This window comes from Procambarus clarkii, chromosome 20, assembly GCF_040958095.1.
Source record: "Procambarus clarkii isolate CNS0578487 chromosome 20, FALCON_Pclarkii_2.0, whole genome shotgun sequence".
In the NCBI taxonomy this organism is placed as follows: domain Eukaryota; kingdom Metazoa; phylum Arthropoda; class Malacostraca; order Decapoda; family Cambaridae; genus Procambarus; species Procambarus clarkii.
The window spans coordinates 41,820,641-41,840,351 of NC_091169.1; the positions used below are offsets into that span (position 1 = coordinate 41,820,641).

Genomic DNA, 19,711 nt, shown 5'->3' on the forward strand with positions numbered 1-19,711 from the left:
AGAGCAGAGGTGCCATAGGCACAATCAGAGAACACTCTATAAACATCAGAGGTCCGCGGTTGTTCAACGTCCTCCCAGCAAGCATAAGAAATATTGCCGGAACAACCGTGGACGTTTTCAAGAGGAAACTAGATTTATTCCTCCAAGGAGTGCCGGACCAACCGGGCTGTGGTGGGTATGTGGGCCTGCGGGCCGCTCCAAGCAACAGCCTGGTGGACCAAACTCTCACAAGTCAAGCCTGGCCTCGGGCCGGGCTTGGGGAGTAGAAGAACTCCCAGAACCCCATCAACCAGGTATCAACCTATCAGTATTTACCTATCAGTACCTACGGGGGAAGTATTAATCTCTCTATGGACCCCGGCGTACGGACCTTGGTGTACCTGTTGGGGTATAATTTAACTGTCCTAATGTTCGAATTGCTTGTCGAATATAGCTTCAAGGTTGTAGATGGAGGTGGCTTCCACAACTTCTTCTTTTCGGTGCATTCCACTTGTAGACTACCCGTACATGGTACATGTATTTCCCCAACTTAGGGTTGTGATTGGATAATACAAATAAATACAACATTTTGCATTTGTTTGTAAATTCTACGTAAAAGAAATTTGTCCTTATTCTACGATTTTATTATCGTAGAATAAAGTCGTAGAATAAAGCTGAGTATGCTGCTGACGTTATTATATTTATAATGTACTCACCTAGTTGTGCTTGCGGGGGTTGAGCTCTGGCTCTTTGGTCCCGCCTCTCTACTGTGCCTCACAAGAGTTAGGTTTGCTGTTACGGCCACTAACAGACCGTAACAGGGCCACTAACCCTGTTTCCATTTCAATAATTTTACACTTGCTTGTGTTGAACTCCAGTAGCCATTTCTCCGAGATATTAGAACATCTCTGCAGCTTGTTCAAGTCCTCTTGGAGGATCCTACAATCCTCATCTGTCACAACTCTTCTCATTAATTTCGCGTCATCCAACAACATCGACATAAAAGACTCAACTCCTATAGACATGACATATGTGTGTGTGTGTGTGTGTGTGTGTGTGTGTGTGTGTGTGTGTGTGTGTGTGTGTGTGTGTGTGTGTGTGTGTGTGTGTGTGTGTGTGTGTGTCTATACTGTCAACACTCCTCGTTACTTTCTCGTTACTGACCCTGAGCCTAAGTCTCCTTTCGCTTAAATTAAATCCTTCATTACTTATTAGTTACACCCAACTATTTACCCATCGCCACGGGAGACAATTCTTGCCTGGAATATCAAATTCTGCAAATTCCGAACTAAATCCTCCAAATTGCAAGATTCCCACAGACTTGCAACATTCTGCAACATTTGGCTTTATTTTGGCAGAGATATCCTAGCATAGTTTCGTGTTTTGAATAGAAACATCAGGCAATGCACACGAAATACAGAACCCTTTATTCAAAATTTAGCGTCGGATGCACGATCAATTCTGTGCCTGGTCAGTACTGTGTATCATCTGGCGGGTTTGTGGCGCTGTGGGAAGCTGTCAGCCAGGCTCTGGCTGGGGGAACTTCTCTAAAAGTGTAAAACAACGTTTTCGTCATAAATATTATAAAATATTCTAATGAAGCGTATTTCAAGAGAGAGAGAGAGAGAGAGAGAGAGAGAGAGAGAGAGAGAGAGAGAGAGAGAGAGAGAGAGAGAGAGAGAGAGAGAGAGAGAGAGAGAGAGAGAGAGAGAGAGACAGAGAGAGAGTGTGTGTGTGTGTGTGTGTGTGTGTGTGTGTATGTGTGTGTGTGTGTGTGTGTGTGTGTGTGTGTGTGTGTGTGTGTGTGTGTGTGTGTGTGTGTGTGTGCTTACCAAATTGTACTTACCTAATTGTGTTTGCGGGGGTTGAGCTTTGGCTCTTTGGTCCCGCCTCTCAACCGTCAATCAACAGGTTTACAGATTCCTGAGCCTATTGGGCTCTATCATATCTACACTTGAAATTGTGTATGGAGTCAGCCTCAACCACATCACTTCCTAATGCATTGCATTTGTCTACTGCTCTGACACTGAAAAATTCTTTCTAACGTCTCTATGGCTCATTTGGACACTCAATTTCCACCTGTGTCCCCCTAGTGCGTGTGCCCCTTGTGGTAAATAGCCTGTCTTTATCTACCCTATCAATTCCTCTGAAAATCTTGTATGTGGTGATCATGTCCCCTCTAACACTTTTGTCTCCCAGAGACGTGAGGTTTAATTCCCGTAGTCTCTCCTCGTAGCTCATACCTCTCAGCTCGGATACTAGTCTGGTGGCAAACCTTTGAACCTTTTCCAGTTTAGTCTTATACTTGACTAGATATGGACTCCATGCTGGAGCTGCATACCTCCAGGATTGATCTGACATATGTGGTATACAAAGTTCTGAAAGATCCTTACCCAAGTTTCTAAAGGCCGTTCTCATGTTAGCCAACCTGGCATATGCCGCTGATGTTATCCTCTTGATATGAGCTTCAGGGGACAGGTCTGGCGTCATATCAACCTTAGGTCTTTCTCTCTCTCAGACTCTTGAAGTATTTCATCTCCCAAGTGATACCTTGTATCTGGTCTCCTGCTTCCTACACCTATCTTCATTACATTGCATTTGATTGGGTTAAACTCTAACAACCATTTGTTCGACCATTCCTGCAGCTTGTCCTGCAGGACAAGCTGCAGGAATGCTTGTCCCATACACACACACACACACACCACCTGGACACAGGTGGTGTGTGTGTGTGTACTCACCTATTTGTACTCACCTATTTGTGCTTGCAGGATCGAGCATTGACTCTTGGATCCCGCCTTTCCAGCTATCGGTTGTTTACAGCAATGACTCCTGTCACATCCACTCCCAGGTCTCTTTCTCGAATCGTTACAGGTAGGCTGTTCCCCTTCAGTGTGTACTGTCCCTTTGGTCTCCTATCACCTGATCCCATTTCCATAACTTTACATTTACTGGTGTTAAACTCCAGTAGCCATTTCCCTGACCATCTCTGCAACCTGTTTAAGTCCTCTTGGAGGATCCTACAATCCTCGTCTGTCACAACTCTTCTCATTAATTTTGCGTCATCCGCAAACATTGACATGTATGATTCTACTCCTGTAAACATATCATTTACGTAAATTAGAAAGAGGATTGGTCCCAGCACCGATCCTTGAGGTACTCCACTTGTTACTGTTCGCCAGTCCGACTTCTCGCCCCTTACCATTACCCTCTGGCTCCTTCCTGTTAGGTAGTTCTTCACCCATACTAGGGCCTTTCCGCTTACTCCTGCCAGCCTCTCAAGTTTGTATAGCAATCTCATGTGCGGTACTGTATCAAAGGCCTTTTGGTAGTCAAGAAATATGCAGTCTGCCCAGCCTTCTCTGTCCTGCCTTATCCTTGTGACTTAATCATAGAATTCTAAAAGGTTTGTTAGGCATGATTTCCCTGTCCAGAACCCATGTTGGTGCTTGTTTACAAACCCAATGCTCTCCAGGTGCTCAACAAGTCTTAGCCTAATTATTCTTTTAAATATTTTGCACGGGGGATGCTTGTCAGTGATACGGGTCTGTAGTTAAGTGCCTCCTCCCTATCACCTTTCTTGAAAATCGGTACGACATTTGCCTCCTTCCAGCAACTGGGCAATTCTCCCGACATAAGTGACTCATTAAAGATCATTGCCAGAGGCACGCTGAGAGCCTGCGCTGCCTCTTTAAGTATCCACGGTGATACTTTGTCTGGTCCAACAGCTTTATTTGCATCCAGTGTTGTCAACTGTTTCATTACCTCCTCTGGTGTCACCTCTGTATCTGATAGTCTTTCATCTAGGGTAATCTCTTCTAACAATGGGAGCTGCTCAGGCTCGGTTGTGAACACTCCATGGAAATTTGCATTCAGTACCTCGCAGATTTCCTTGTCGCTTTCTGTATATGCCCGTTCTGTTTTCCTCAGTCTTGTCACTTGGTCATTTACCGACATCTTCCTTCTTATATGGCTATGTAGTAATTTAGGTTGCTTTTTCGCTTTGACTGCAATATCATTCTCATAATTTCTTTCCGACACTCGTCTTATGTTAATGTAATCATTTCTAGCTCTGTTACATCTAATCCTGTTGTCCTCTGTCCTTTGTCTTCTGTACTTCCTCCACTCCCTCCTTCTCACCTTTGCTTCCTGACACTGTCTATTAAACCATGGGTTATTATATTCCCTCCTGCTTTTTTCCTTTATTGTTGGAATAAATCTCTCTTCAGCCTCCTTGCATTTCAATATGACTTGGTTCATCATACCTTGCACTGTTTTTCCTCTAAGTTCTTCCTCCCACTGCACTTCTCCCAGGTAGTCCCTTATCCTTCTGTAGTCCCCTTTTCTGTAATGAAGTCTCCTTTCCCAGACCTCTTGTCCTTTGGTCACAATTTTAAGCTCCATCATGTAGTCAAAGACTAGGACACAATGGTCACTGGCTCCTAGTGGTATTTCATGTTCCAACTGCTCGATGTCTTCTACATTCTGGGTGAAAATGAGATCTAATAGGCTGGGCGTATCCCCTCCTCTTTCCCTAGTATCTTCCTTCACATGCTGTGTTAGGAAATTCCTGTCAATAACGTCTACCAGCTTCGCTCCCCAGGTCTCCTCCCCGCAATGGGGATTCCTCGTTTCCCAATCTATCTCTCCGTGATTTAAGTCCCCCATGACCAGCAGATTCGCTCTCATTCTATGCGCTATAGTTGCTGCCCTCTGCAGTTCATCTATACATGTCTTGTTGCTGTCCTCGTACTCCTGCCTGGGCCTTCTACTGTTTGGTGGGGGATTGTAGAGTATCAAGATTACAATCTTCTTCCCATCCACTGTCAGAGTTCCATGTATGAAGCTCGTGCTTTCATTGGTACCCGGATTTTCCAGCTCATCAAACTTCCATTTCCACTTTATTAAGAGTGCAACTCCTCCTCCCTGTCTCTGTGTCCTTTCTTTTCTTATCACCTGGTACCCCTCTAGAAAGATTGCATCCAAGATCATGCCATTTATTTTAGTTTCCACTATTGCCACTATGTTTGGGTCTGCCTCACTAACTCTTTCTTTTATCTCTTCTGTTTTATTGGCTACCCCATCAGCATTGGTGTACCAAACCTTGAGACTCTTCTTGGAAACTTGGGTGTCAGAGTTACCCCTTTCACCGGGGGTCTGGGGGGAACTGGGGGGTGTCTGGGGGGCGAGTGGGGGCTGTGGGGGTGAATGGGGGGGTACTAGGGGGTGCCTGGGAGTGCCTGGTAGGCGAATGGGGTCTGGGCATCTAGGGGGGTTGGAAGGGCATAATGGGTCTGAAAGTTAGGAGTCTGAATAGCATAGGGGGGGGGGGGGTTGAGAAATGGAGTGAGACTGAGAGTCAGATAGAGGTTGGGGGGGAGAGGGATATTGAGGGCAGAGGGCTGAGAGGAGAATAGAGCATGGGTGCTGGGAGTGTAAGAGAGGGGAAGAGGGAGATAGGGGAAGGTTAACGGGGGTCACAAGGTGAGGGGGTTAAATGTGGGCTGGAGGTGCAAAGGAGGGGTGAGGGTTGGGTGTGGTTTGGGGGTGAGTGTAAGAGGGGTGCAGTGGCAGCTGGGATGGAGTAGATGGAATTGAAGGCAATGGGGTAGAAGGGGCAGAGGAGTAGGAAGGGGTAGTAGGGGAGGGGGGTTGGGAAGGTGGGTTTGGGGAGGGCATGGCTTGACCCACTGGGGTCGTTGACAGGTGTGATGTAGCAGGGGCAGGGGAATCGTTGGGGAGGTGCAAATGTGGAAGGGACAGGGGGGTTTTGGGGTGATGAAGCAGGGGGGTTTTGGGGGGCTGAGGCAGGGGGGAGGTATAGGAGGGCTGAGTTGGGGAGGATGCAACCTGGGAGGTGACCTGGGAGGTGACCTGGGAGGTGGCCTGGGAGGTGACCTGGGAGGTGAGACTACCTGAGAGGCTAGTTCGGTGTCGTGCTTGCCATCTATTCTTGTGGGCTATTTGCTTATCTTTCGTCATAAACCTCTCTATAAACACATTGTAATGGGTTTCACTTCCTCTGAGTAAATGCTTGTTCCTCATTATGTACTCCACAGCCTCCACAGCCTCCACAGCCATTGGAGAATTGCACCAGAACAGGTCTATTCTTGGTACAATTGTAAGGTCCAACCCGGCGGCTGATATCCACCTCGTGTTCTGCCATTCCTGCTCCAATACATCTCAATATCTCATGCAATTCATATTTTTCCGTCTCTATTCTCTCTTGTCTTGTTGGTGCCCCAGATTCGAATAATCCATGTATTATAATAGACCGTCTCCTCAGTAACTCATTGTCATGCTGGTAGCCTATTCCCTGGGGATTCTCCATCCCAACCGCAGTCACTAACCCATCCCCCACTAATCCTCTGTCCTTAGACATGCTGTTAATCCTTCCCAATTCGTTTGTGATCTGAGCACATTCCCTCTCCCAGTCCTCTCTTCCCTTCCTAATCTCTTCCTGAATATAGAGCATAAGTTCTTGTTTCTGCCTCTCTACCGCATCCTGTATTTGCTGAAATAACTCGCTTTTAATCCCTTGGATTAGATCCTCCATCCAATCGCTCCTTCTCTCTACAAATTTCCCTATTAATTTGTCTATAAATCTGTCCTCCTCCTCGTCCCAGCTGGTGATTGACCTTGAACCCCTTCCTGATCTTGTCATTGCTGTAACAACCTAGCCAAAAAGGCGCTCCTCAATACCTTGCACAATCTGCAGCACAAACAGGCGAGAAAGTACTCCATGCGGCTGGTCAAGATGTGAGGTCGCTGCGTCCCGCGTCACAGCTGGTGAGGTCAGTAGTAAGGCTCCGGCTCCACAATTTCACAATACCACGATGTACTCAACACTTATTTTCAGTGGTGCTGTTTCTACTGTTTTTCTTCACTTTCTTGTGGTTTGAGTGAGCTTACTAGTTATTCAATCACTCATATACACTCATATACGCATATACACTGATTATTCCCCCCAATTCACTTGCTACGCAAGAGCTTCCCAGATCCTTCTGACCTCCGCGGCTGTCTGACCTCAACTGTGTGTGTGTGTGTGTCTGTGTAAGTGTATGTATGTGTATGTGAGTGTGTCTGTTGGTGTGCATGTGTTCGCTTTATATACGCTTGTGAACGTATAACGGCACAAAATATAAGATCAAAACACCCTGAACACAAGAATCCAATACAAAGTCGACCACCACCATCAACAGGTCTCCCAAATGATTTCAGATATTCGCATTTGGCTGCAATGCAAGTCACATTGCACAGGATTTTGGCAACCTACACCCATAAACCCCATTATCTGCCCGGCTCAATGGGGTACTGGACAGTTTTGCACACTTTTCAGACGCACTTTGTGACCTAAATGTAAATAAAGACCCTTGAACTATTTTCGTTCCGGTGCCAGACGATAGAAGAGAAATTCTGGCCATTGTTTCACGTTGTGGAACTGCGAGCTGTTGCTTTCTTTGTTCTCGAAATACGGTAACGACACGGAGGTGACTCGAGATACATGGAGACGAATGTGAGCAAGAGGACACACGGATAAACACGGCCACATAGATACATACGGACTAGAGGGATACAAATTTAGAGATATACGGACACGGAGACACTCGGACATGAAAACACATGACTACGAAGACCCACGGACACGGAGACACACTGACACGGAGATACAGAAATTATGAGAAGGATTAAGACAGAGGAGGACAGAAAGAGACTACAAGATAACCTGGACAAACTGGAGTAGTAGTCCAACAAAGGGTTACCAGGGTTTAACCCAAGCAGGTGTAATGAAAACTTGTGTTGGGAACAGAAGGCCAGATACAAGGTACCAATTGGGAGAAGAAAGCTTTCAAAAATCAGGAAGAAGAAAGAGAATGATCTGGGGGTTGATATCCAGTCCATCCTCCTTGAAAGGAAACCAGAGTTCTAGTCCATCCTCCTGTTTTGGTAGTACTCATAGTAACGACCCGACCACATGGGTCTCCGGGTTTGGAGTCCCTTTGCCTTTTTTTACCAACTTCGAGGAGCCCGAAGTCCCCCAGGGGCCAGGAGCTGGAGCCCCAGGGGGTAGTTCGTTGTTGCCTTCAACCTCGTTCTGACAGTTTCTGCGATGGAGCTGAACCCAACCGAATTGACGCTTGCATTTCCATTGGAGACTTTCGGCGGAGTGGAGATGGGGAAAACCTGCTGCATGGGTAACAGCTTCTCCCCCGTATCAACCTACCCTGGCTTTGCGCCCTGGAGAGGCCACTCCAGACCAACAGCCAGAGCGCAACTCCATAATCTCCTGAGACTGATGGATGTCTGCTTCTTCTTCTATAGTAACGATGAGGACCATAGTACATATACCGACGTACAACGAAATTAGAAAGTAGAAATTGGCACTAATGAGTTGGACAAACAGGAAAACTATTTTCTACTTATGTTGCAAAGACAAACTAACCTAACCTAGCCTTCCTAGGCCTAATATACGATACCTGAGGCCTAATATAGTACAAATGTGTGCTTTACTAGGCCTAGGAATATTTAAGTTTGATTTTAGCTTAATTTTTCCGATTCTATAAAATTAATAGTTCAAAATTCTACTATCTAATTGCAAAGAACGGCACTCTTTGTACAATGGTGCACATAGTTACAAAAACTACTATCTAAATAGGAGAATAGATTGTGGTATCACACCGGACCTGTCGTCCCCTGATGCCCACATCAAAAGGATATCATCAGCGGCATATGTAAGGCTGCCAAATATAAGAATTGCCTTCAGAAACTTGTGTAAGGAATCATTCAGAACGTTGTATACCACATATGTCAGACCAATCCTGGAGTATGAGGCTACAGCGTGAAGTCCGTATCTAGTCAAACACAAGACTGGAAAATAAGGTCAGAGGTACATCACTAGACTTGTCCCTCTCTTCTGTCATGTTAGGGATTCTAATCATCCTATTGATTGGTCTTCGTTTAATATAATCCTTCCTGTCTCAGCTCTTCACAGACGCCGTCTTGTCGAATCGGCTCTGATACACAACCTTCTCAACATGGACCTGAGTCTTGGCTTTGTTGCTGTTGACTCTTCCCTTTCACAGTATATACTTGAATGCTCTAACCTTTCTAACAAACGTGACCTAACATAAGTTTACCCCCCTTTTTTCTCTTTCTTTTTATTTCTCCTCTTATTCTTACACCCATTCCATCCGTACCCCGTTTTTCTTGTTATTCTTACCTTTCACCTCCTCTTACCTGCTCCTCACTTTACTCTTGCCTTACTTATGCCCGTGTCTCCCTCGCTCCAATCAAGTTACAGCCCCGCTCCTGTGCCAGGTAAGTCCACAACGGGCTCACCATAGCCTGTGCTACTTGGAACTTTTTGTTAAAAGTAGCGAATCTTAAACAACAAGAACTCGCTCCCACCACAGTCGACTTGATAGTGGTCCAGGACGGGCTGAAACGTTGTCGTGTCTTCATCTTCTAGTGTGTGGACTTGTCAACATGTCCCTGAGTTAAGAGGTTTGAACTAAAAGGAAAGACTACTGGAAATAAACCTCACTAAGACAGAAGAGTGAGTACTACCTACAAGATTCTCAGAAGAATTCATAGAGGTAGTAAAGAAAGACTACTTAACCCGGGTGATACACGCACAAGGGGACACGGGTGGAAACTGAGCAACCAGCCACGGACATTAGAAAGAATTTTTTCAGTGTCAGAGTAGTTAATAAATGTAAGTGATGTTGAGGAGGCAGACTTCCTTCAGTTTCAAATGTTGACATAAAATGTTAACATTTGAACAAATGTTGACAAATGTTGACAAAAAAACAACAAATGTTTCAAATGTTGACCACTCAGCTCAGGAACCCGTATACCAACTGACTGACAGTTGAGAGGCGGGACCAAACAACTAGGTAAGAATGAAGTACTGTACAACAGCGCACTATTCAGTGAAAATAATAATCCACTATTTTCAAAACACGAGGAAACGTAGACTGTTTCGATCCCAACACGGGACTGGTGATCCCGGGTTGGGATCGTAAGGTAAGTACACGGACATAGGTAAGTACACGTACATGAATACACACGTACATGAAGACACACGTACATGAAGACACACGTACATGAAGACACACGTATATGAATACACACGTACATGAAGACACACGTACATGATGACACACGTACATGAAGACACACGTACATGAAGACACACGTACATGATGACACACGTACATGATGACACACGTACATGATGACACACAGACACAATGACACACAGACACAATGACAGACACACACAGACACAATGACACAGACACAATGACACAGACACAATGACACACAGACACAATGACACACAGACACAATGACACACAGACACTATGACACAGAGACACAATGACACACAGACACAATGACACACAGACACAATGACACACAGACACTATGACACAGAGACACAATGACACACAGACACAATGACACACAGACACAATGACACACAGACACAATGACAGACAGACACAATGACACACAGACACAATGACACACAGACACACAGACGCAATGACACACAGACACAATGACACACAGACACAATGACACACAGACACAATGACACACAGACACAATGACACACAGACACAATGACACACAGACACAATGACACACAGACACAATGACACACAGACACAATGACACACAGACACAATGACACACAGACACAATGACACACAGACACAATGACAGACACAATGACACACAGACACAATGACACACAGACACTATGATACACAGACACAATGACACACAGACGCAATGACACACAGACACAATGACACACAGACGCAATGACACACAGACACAATGACACACAGACACAATGACACAATGACACACAGACACAATGACACACAGACACAATGACACACAGACACTATGACACACAGACACAATGACACACAGACACAATGACACACAGACACAATGACACACAGACACTATGACACACAGACACAATGACACAGAGACACTATGACACACAGACACAATGACACACAGACACAATGACACACAGACACAATGACACACAGACGCAATGACACACAGACACAATGACACACAGACGCAATGACACACAGACACAATGACACACAGACACAATGACACAGACACAATGACACACAGACACAATGACACACAGACACAATGACACACAGACACTATGACACACAAGCGTAAATACCGATTAGCAGAGAGAAAAAGAATATGAAGCTGTAATAAAGAGAGTGAAGCGGCAAGGGTAAACCAACAGTAACTCCATCAAAACAAGTCAATCAATTGGAAATCGGTCAACGGGAATTTGGTTAACGTGGAAATAGTTGGAGGCGATCACACCTGAGACGCTGGGCTCCAGGATGGAGGGGGGCGGCCTTAAGCAGGGATCTGTGAGCGGGACCAACAGGTGGAACACAAGACACCTTTAAAACCACAATATCCAGTGATGGAGCCTCACAGATGCAACAATTTGGGCAACTTTGAACCGCCTCTCTCTCTCTCTCTCTCTCTCTCACCAATAATCGCGAGAGAGAGAGAGAGAGAGAGAGAGAGAGAGAGAGAGAGAGAGAGAGAGAGAGAGAGAGAGAGAGAGAGAGAGAGAGAGAGAGAGAGAGAGAGAGAGAGAGAGAGAGCAGCAGCAGCAGCAGCAGCATCAGCAGCAGCAGCAGCAGCAGCAGCAGCAGCAGCAGCAGCAGCGAGGGTCTCAAGTATGAAAAGAGAAGTGTCGCTGTATTCACAAACTGGAAAATATACGAGCCCATGCAAAATTGTGGCCGCAGTTTACGGCCTTGTGTTGCTTTCTTTGCTCCCTACCAGCTCCTCCAGTACTCCCTCTCTCTCTCCGTCTCTCCCTCCCTCCCTCCGTCCCTCCTTCCCTCCCTCCCTCCATCCCTCTCTCTCTCCCTCCCTCCATCCCTCCCTCCATCCCTCTCTCCCTCCCTCCCTCCTCCCCTCTCTCCCTCCCCCTCCGCTACTCTCCGCAACACCCTCAGGTCTTTGGGTCTTGGAGTATGACACTCTCATCACATCTTTCCCTCCACCCTTTCTCACTTCTTCCTTTCCTCTCTCATTCCCTCCATCACTTTCTCTCCCTCCCTCACTGCTTCACTACCTCCCTCACTGCTTCACTACCTCCCTCACTGCTTCACTACCTCCCTCACTGCTTCACTACCTCCCTCACTGCTTCACTACCTCCCTCACTGCTTCACTACCTCCCTCACTGCTTCTCTACCTCCCTCACTGCTTCTCTACCTCCCTCACTGCTTCTCTACCTCCCTCACTGCTTCACTACCTCCCTCACTGCTTCACTACCTCCCTCACTGCTTCTCTACCTCCCTCACTGCTTCTCTACCTCCCTCACTGCTTCACTACCTCCCTCACTGCTTCACTACCTCCCTCACTGCTTCACTACCTCCCTCACTACCTCCCTCACTGCTTCTCTACCTCCCTCACTGCTTCACTACCTCCCTCACTGCTTCACTACCTCCCTCACTACTTCACTACCTCCCTCACTGCTTCACTACCTCCCTCACTGCTTCACTACCTCCCTCACTGCTTCACTACCTCCCTCACTACCTCCCTCACTGCTTCACTACCTCCCTCACTGCTTCACTACCTCCCTCACTGCTTCACTACCTCCCTCACTGCTTCACTACCTCCCTCACTGCTTCACTACCTCCCTCACTGCTTCTCTACCTCCCTCACTGCTTCACTACCTCCCTCACTGCTTCACTACCTCCCTCACTACCTCCCTCACTGCTTCACTACCTCCCTCACTGCTTCACTACCTCCCTCACTACCTCCCTCACTGCTTCACTACCTCCCTCACTGCTTCACTACCTCCCTCACTACCTCCCTCACTGCTTCTCTACCTCCCTCACTGCTTCACTACCTCCCTCACTGCTTCACTACCTCCCTCACTGCTTCACTACCTCCCTCACTGCTTCACTACCTCCCTCACTGCTTCACTACCTCCCTCACTACCTCCCTCACTGCTTCACTACCTCCCTCACTGCTTCACTACCTCCCTCACTACCTCCCTCACTGCTTCTCTACCTCCCTCACTGCTTCACTACCTCCCTCACTGCTTCACTACCTCCCTCACTGCTTCACTACCTCCCTCACTGCTTCACTACCTCCCTCACTGCTTCACTACCTCCCTCACTACCTCCCTCACTGCTTCACTACCTCCCTCACTGCTTCACTACCTCCCTCACTGCTTCACTACCTCCCTCACTACCTCCCTCACTGCTTCTCTACCTCCCTCACTGCTTCACTACCTCCCTCACTGCTTCACTACCTCCCTCACTGCTTCACTACCTCCCTCACTACCTCCCTCACTGCTTCACTACCTCCCTCACTGCTTCACTACCTCCCTCACTACCTCCCTCACTGCTTCACTACCTCCCTCACTGCTTCACTACCTCCCTCACTACCTCCCTCACTGCTTCTCTACCTCCCTCACTGCTTCACTACCTCCCTCACTGCTTCACTACCTCCCTCACTGCTTCACTACTTCCCTCACTGCTTCACTACCTCCCTGGCACAAGGCAAGAGTGGACGCAGCCTCTTGGACGCCGGCTGCCTGTTGACCCTCATTTCCTCATTATTAATGAGGTGTGGCCACACTATTACCTCATCTTCGTGTCTACTGCTGCCAGTCGTGCGCATCCTCACGCTCCTCCCCAGAGAGGGGGAGGGAAGGGAAAGAGGGGGATGGGACGGGTGGGGAAAAAATAGGAACATGAGATGAATCTGGATAAGGAAAGGGGGTGAAAGAGTACCACACAGTAAACATTGTATTGTTTAGTGTGTAAATATATGAAAATAAAACACATGTGTTAGCTGGAGTCAGGTATTTGAAGGGTGCCACCACACATACGAGGCCCATGTGCCTCGTATGTGTATGTATGTAGCCTCGTATGTAACGACTATGCATAAATATTGTTGGTTAGAGATACCGAGGGCAGAGTTGTCCACGGTAGACCCTCACACCATCAGCCCTACAAACTGAAGCCCTACGGTTGACTTGAGGTTATCTTAAGGTTATCTTGAGATGATTTCGGGGCTTTAGCGTCCCCGCGGCCCGGTCCTCGACCAGGCCTCCTATTTGTTATACAACCCCCGGGAAGCAGCCGTCTAACTCCCAGTATCTATTTACTACTAGGTAACAGGGGCATCAGGGTGAAAGAAACATTTTGCCCATTTGTCTCCGCCTCCATCGGCGATCGAATCCGGAACCTCAGGACTACGAATCCGAAGCGCTGTCCACCCAGCTATCAGGCGCACATTATGACTTGGCTTAAACGTCATTGGAACACTGAAATTTTGACGTTGAGGTATGCGACACCCAACACTGAAGGTCACACTAGGTGTATCAACCAATACGATACAAGCAGTGTGTTTGTAACTATTAATCCCACTGAGCTGCCAGACGTATAACACCTCACAAAAAAAAATAGCTCACAAAAATATAACACCTACAAACCACCACTTCTAATACTGTACTCTTTATGAAACCACCAACGTTTATGAAGTTTATGAAACCACCAACGCAGAAAATAATTTGTATAATATCAATTTAAAAAAAAATAAAAACTTACTGGCAAGAATTTCATGAGCTGAGCTTCCCCTGGAGTCATAAAAGCGACTCCACAGAAATTTGTCCTGAGGTTAGCTGTCCTCGCAGCCTTACTCTTGGCTGTTTTGCTCTTTTTATTCATTCATTTTCTCTCTTAATCGCTGTGCAAGTTTCCTCCTCGTCATTTTCACAACGTGCACTGACACATTAAATGTGTGTACACATTTATATATATATATATATATATATATATATATATATATATATATATATATATATATATATATATATATATATATATATATATATATATATATATATAATGTTCGTTTCCTATGCTCCGCCTCTTCGTGTTTGTCTGTCTGTCTTTCTTCTCCAACTACTTCCACTTTGAGTGGCCTCACTTCATGAAGGGTCAGAGTTTTATCACCTTTACTGATTCCTCATATTCCTCATATCCAGCACTTTCTCCTCATAATAATCCTTCTCCTGCTTGACAGGAAACTCAACCCCATTCTTGTCACAAATACATCTTTGTTGTTCATCGGTAGAGCCTGCCAGAAGGCTCTAAAACCATTATGAACATTATAGGGGTATAATGACGTCACACACCTCGAAAACATCACATATAAACCACACAATTTTATATCATATATGTGACATATAACCTCGCTGACTCACAACCTCTACCTGGGCTGACTATAACCTCTCCTGAGTCTTCCCCGCCCCCCTGCTGACGCCTCCTGGCGGCAGGAGCAGGAGCTAGAGTGCTGGTGACAGGCGTCGCCTGCTACCTACTCTCCACCCTGTTGCCGGAGATCATTTTTTAGGGCTCCCTTGATGGACGGTCGAGCAGCGGCTATTTGCGCCCGTTTTCTTTGATGTACCAGCTCCTGGCGCGAGACCAAGATTTATGACATTTTTTTACTGGTGTCCGCTAGCTTGGAGGAGGGAGGGAGGAGGAGTCCTTACTTAATGTAAGAAGTTAACTTCTTCTTAATGTTACATTAACAAGAAGTAAATCCTTACACACACAAATCACAATAGCGTGATGCATCAAATGAACAAATCCACAAGGGACGAATTCTTTTGACAATGTCGTAGCTCAGTCGATAAAGGCAGCGTCTGGGATGCTCTCAGACGTAGGTTCGAATCCTCGTCACGGCCCTTGTGGATTTGTTCAAGTAAATCCTTACATGCCATACTTGAACAATTTTAAAAGCACAAGAATTGTTAATTTCTTACATGTTTGGGGATTTGTCGGGGATTTGATGGCTGCGTCGTTAATGTTTAATTGTGAGAGGAAGGTAAGAGGAGAAGGAAAAGTTGGAGCAGTTGTAGTGGCGGGACCAGCGACTAGCAAGGGTGGGGAACAGGTTATATTTTACTGACGTGGTCGTGGTGGTCAAGGAGGCGACGATGGTGATGATGGTGAGGGCGGCCCGTCTTCCTAAAATTTCCCAACGTCTAGAAACTGTCGTACTAAAATGATCTTATCCTAACCTACCAGAGGACCCAAAACAGAAAACTGGAAACTATGACACTTAAAACGCTGTTTTTATGGGCCCAAACAACAGAAGATACAAGGCTGGTGCTTTTTGTGGCGTGGTTTGACTCGGGAGCCGGTGGCTGAGCGGACAGAATATTGGACGTGTGAACCTTTGGTCCCGTGTTCGATCCCGGGCGCCGGCGAGAAACGATGGGCAGAGTTACTTTCACCCTGCTGCTCCTGTTACCTAGTAGTAAATAGGTACCAGGGAGTTAGTCAGCTGTCACGGGCTGCTTCCTCAGGGTGGAGGCCTGGTCGAGGACCGGGCCGCGGGGACACTAAAGCCCCGAAATCATCTCAAGATAACCAGACTGAGTTAACTGGTAACGAAGTTTTTAACCCCTTGGAGCAGGAGATGGAAGGGCAGTGTTTCGGTGAGTTGCTTTGACAGGGATTGTTGCTGATGGTTGAGCCATCAATACAAGCTCAAGCACTGACGCCTGTAATCACGCCCGGCCGGGAACACACGCTATTGCACGGCTTGTTTTAAAATTAGAGTTATCAACACATTCAGAATAAAAAAAAATCCTGACATTAAACAGTGCGATGGATGTAATTTTGATTTAGATTTCGTAACTTAATTTGTAACCAATTTAAACAAATCATTACAATTATGACCGGATTGTACAGGTGTACAGCCATAAAGCGTGAAGCTAACAATCAGAGATCTGTCACTTATACTGATTAAACATACAGCTTAAAATTAAGTAGTATGACGTTTCCTAAAAATATAGCGTCTTCCAACATTGGACTTTTTAAATTTAATTTGACGTAGGACTTAAGACCTATGAACCGCAGGCGCGTTTTTAAGGTCATACCTCACTAGCTTACTGACTAACCAGAAGGTACACTTTAGTCCACAATACTGTCCAGGACTAGACAGTGTGTGTCTAGTCCGTGTCTGTGTATATGCACCGATAAGCTGGCCACCCATTACGGTATATTGGACTGGACCCGATGACCATAGAGCTGGCAAACATGGAATGGAAGGGACAGGATACGAGGTCTGGAACACTTGAATAAGGATTAGGATATAAGGTAGAGACGAGGAAGTACAGGGTAGTGGAACACTCGATACAGCTGAAATGTAAATTTACACCACTGTAACCCCACTGTACTAAATACATATAAACAATTATCTACAGATACGGTCCAAAGTTAAGGTCAACATTTAAACAGTCTCTGTCAACCAAGCTGTCAATAAGCTGTCAATAAGCTGTCAACCAAGCATCTCACATAATACGCTGATTTTGATGGAATCTACCAATTCCTTAAAAATACCACGTATTGGTCAAAATTCAAGCCCCAAAAATATTGACGCTGTCTAGGTATCAGTCACGATAGATTAGGCGAGTTGCTTGGGTTCGTATGTTTTTTGTTAGGCAAAACAGCTGCGTTTTTTACGGAGTAGTAACTCGACATATACATGAGAAATCATATATTTTCATGTATGAGTATACATAGCACATGGAAGGGATATGAGAATAAGGATCTGGGATATTGGGGACACGAATCTGGGATATGAGGACAAGGATCTGGGATATGAGGACTAGAAGCTGGGATATGAGGACAAGGAACTAGGATATGAGGACAAGGACCTGGGGGTATGAGGAAGGAGGGAAGGAACGGTGCCCAACTACGTGGACCATCGGGGATCGAACGCCGACCCTGCAAGAAGTCAACACTGTACCAACCAATCCAAATAACCGGGCTAAAATGTTTAAGCATAAAACTTTATGAAGTCAGGTGTGAGGACACAGCTTCGTCAAATCAGATTTAGGCACATAGCTTCGTCCTCAGAAATAGGTACTAATAGCTTCGTTAAGTCAGATATAGGCAGACAGGCTCGTCAAGCCAGATATAGGCACAAAGCTTGGTCAAATTAGGTAGAGACTCTGAGCTTCGTCCGAGTGGCTATGCCACGGGGTGTGATATCAACATCTGGTGTGCCTAACATGTAATCAAATTGTGAAATGTGGAGATTGGGAATGGGAATGTGTAATCTGCAGTCTTACGCTAAGCAGTGTAAGTAGCCACCGTCTCTGGTAATCACAAAGAAAGGAGATTAATGGCTGCAACTTGTCCTAAATCCGGTTTTGAAATTACCGCTAATTTGCCTCTTAGGAGGAGGATCAGGTAGTGTTGCGTGCATATCTTTAAATGCAAATGTGGCAGCAAAAATACTTGAGGTGTACATACGACCTCAGTAACGATATAGTGGGGGAAAGATGGAAGATCTTTTGGGTAGTAAATCTAAGAACTTTTGAATAAGGATTAATTATCCAATGGCTGATCTCTTTACTTCCCAGTGGTCATTAGTTAGGATTATAAGCAACATTTGTCAAGTTCCTGCTTTCAATGGTCTTAGCAACATTGTTGAGCTCATGTCTTTAGTTATCCTAGCAACATTCTTGAACATATGTTTTACGTATTTTTACAACACATTCTTAGAACATAGTTTGTGATCAATATTCCATGGTTGCATATATATTCAACACATAGATAGGACCCAGATAATATCACGACACAGTTACCCATCGTTCCTCCACCATTACAAGTGGTGAACATCAACCATCACCCTCCCCCTGGTGATGCTACCACTGACGTCTTCACCAATCCCAGTGACTTCACCAATCCCCTTGATTGTATTATTATCCTGTATAACATCATCACCAATCTCCTGGATTTCACTAATTCCTCATGACTGTTCTACAACACTTGTGAGTTCATCACCAATACCAAAGACATCACCAATACCCAGGACATCACCAATACCCAGGACATCACCAATACCCTGGACATCACCAATACCCAGGACATCACCAATACCCAGGACATCACCAATACCCAGGACATCACCAATACCCAGGACATCACCAATACCCAGGACATCACCAATACCCAGGACATCACCAATACCCAGGACATCACCAATACCCAGGACATCACCAATACCCAGGACATCACCAATACCCAGGACATCACCAATACCCAGGACATCACCAATACCCAGGACATCACCAATACCCTGGACATCACCAATACCCAGGACATCACCAATACCCAGGACATCACCAATACCCAGGACATCACCAATACCCAGGACATCACCAATATCCTGGACATCACCAATACCCAGGACATCACCAATATCCTGGACATCACCAATAATTGACGCACGATTTCACTAGAAATAATGACTTCAACCTGAACCTCCCAGCTGTAGGAACAACTTTCTACCACAACAGAACTTTAAAAGCCTTCACCAACGTAGCATACACAGCCAGTCTTGTGTTGAAAATGCGTATAACTCGTACAGATTTTCCCCCCAAACGTTCATATGAACCTCGATCGAGTTACAGTTGTGTAAACCTAATACGAAGATATTTTCCAATTTGTATCAAGTTCTGTACGCGTTTATCCCTTACGCTCGGGCAGATTGGTATAGCAAAGGCCTCACTTCTTGCAGATCGGCGTTCGATTCCCGATGGTCCAAGCAGTTGGGCACCGTTCTTTTCCTTGGTCCTTGTGCATATATCCATCATATCCATTCCAAATGCTAA

At 45.9% G+C, this 19,711-nt stretch overlaps 1 protein-coding gene across 1 annotated transcript; it reads right to left on the bottom strand.

The window, feature by feature from the left end:
* Positions 1 to 18,846: 18,846 nt before the first annotated feature.
* On the bottom strand, positions 18,847 to 19,699 carry LOC138366839 (keratin, type II cytoskeletal I-like). The gene is made up of 2 exons (XM_069328126.1): positions 19,577 to 19,699; positions 18,847 to 19,302 (listed from the first exon to the last, which is right to left on the bottom strand). The coding sequence occupies exons 1-2, from the start codon at positions 19,697 to 19,699 to the stop codon at positions 18,847 to 18,849; spliced, it is 579 nt and encodes a 192-aa protein (XP_069184227.1).
* Positions 19,700 to 19,711: the final 12 nt, after the last annotated feature.

Bases quoted from the DNA above. Each gene is read 5' to 3' on its own strand.
- LOC138366839 (XM_069328126.1), bottom strand. From the start codon at position 19,699: ATGGATATGATGGATATATGCACAAGGACCAAGGAAAAGAACGGTGCC. The intron at 19,303-19,576 runs GTAAGGGATAAA...GGTGATGTCCAG, and splicing joins CTATACCAATCTGCCCGAGC to GATATTGGTGATGTCCTGGG.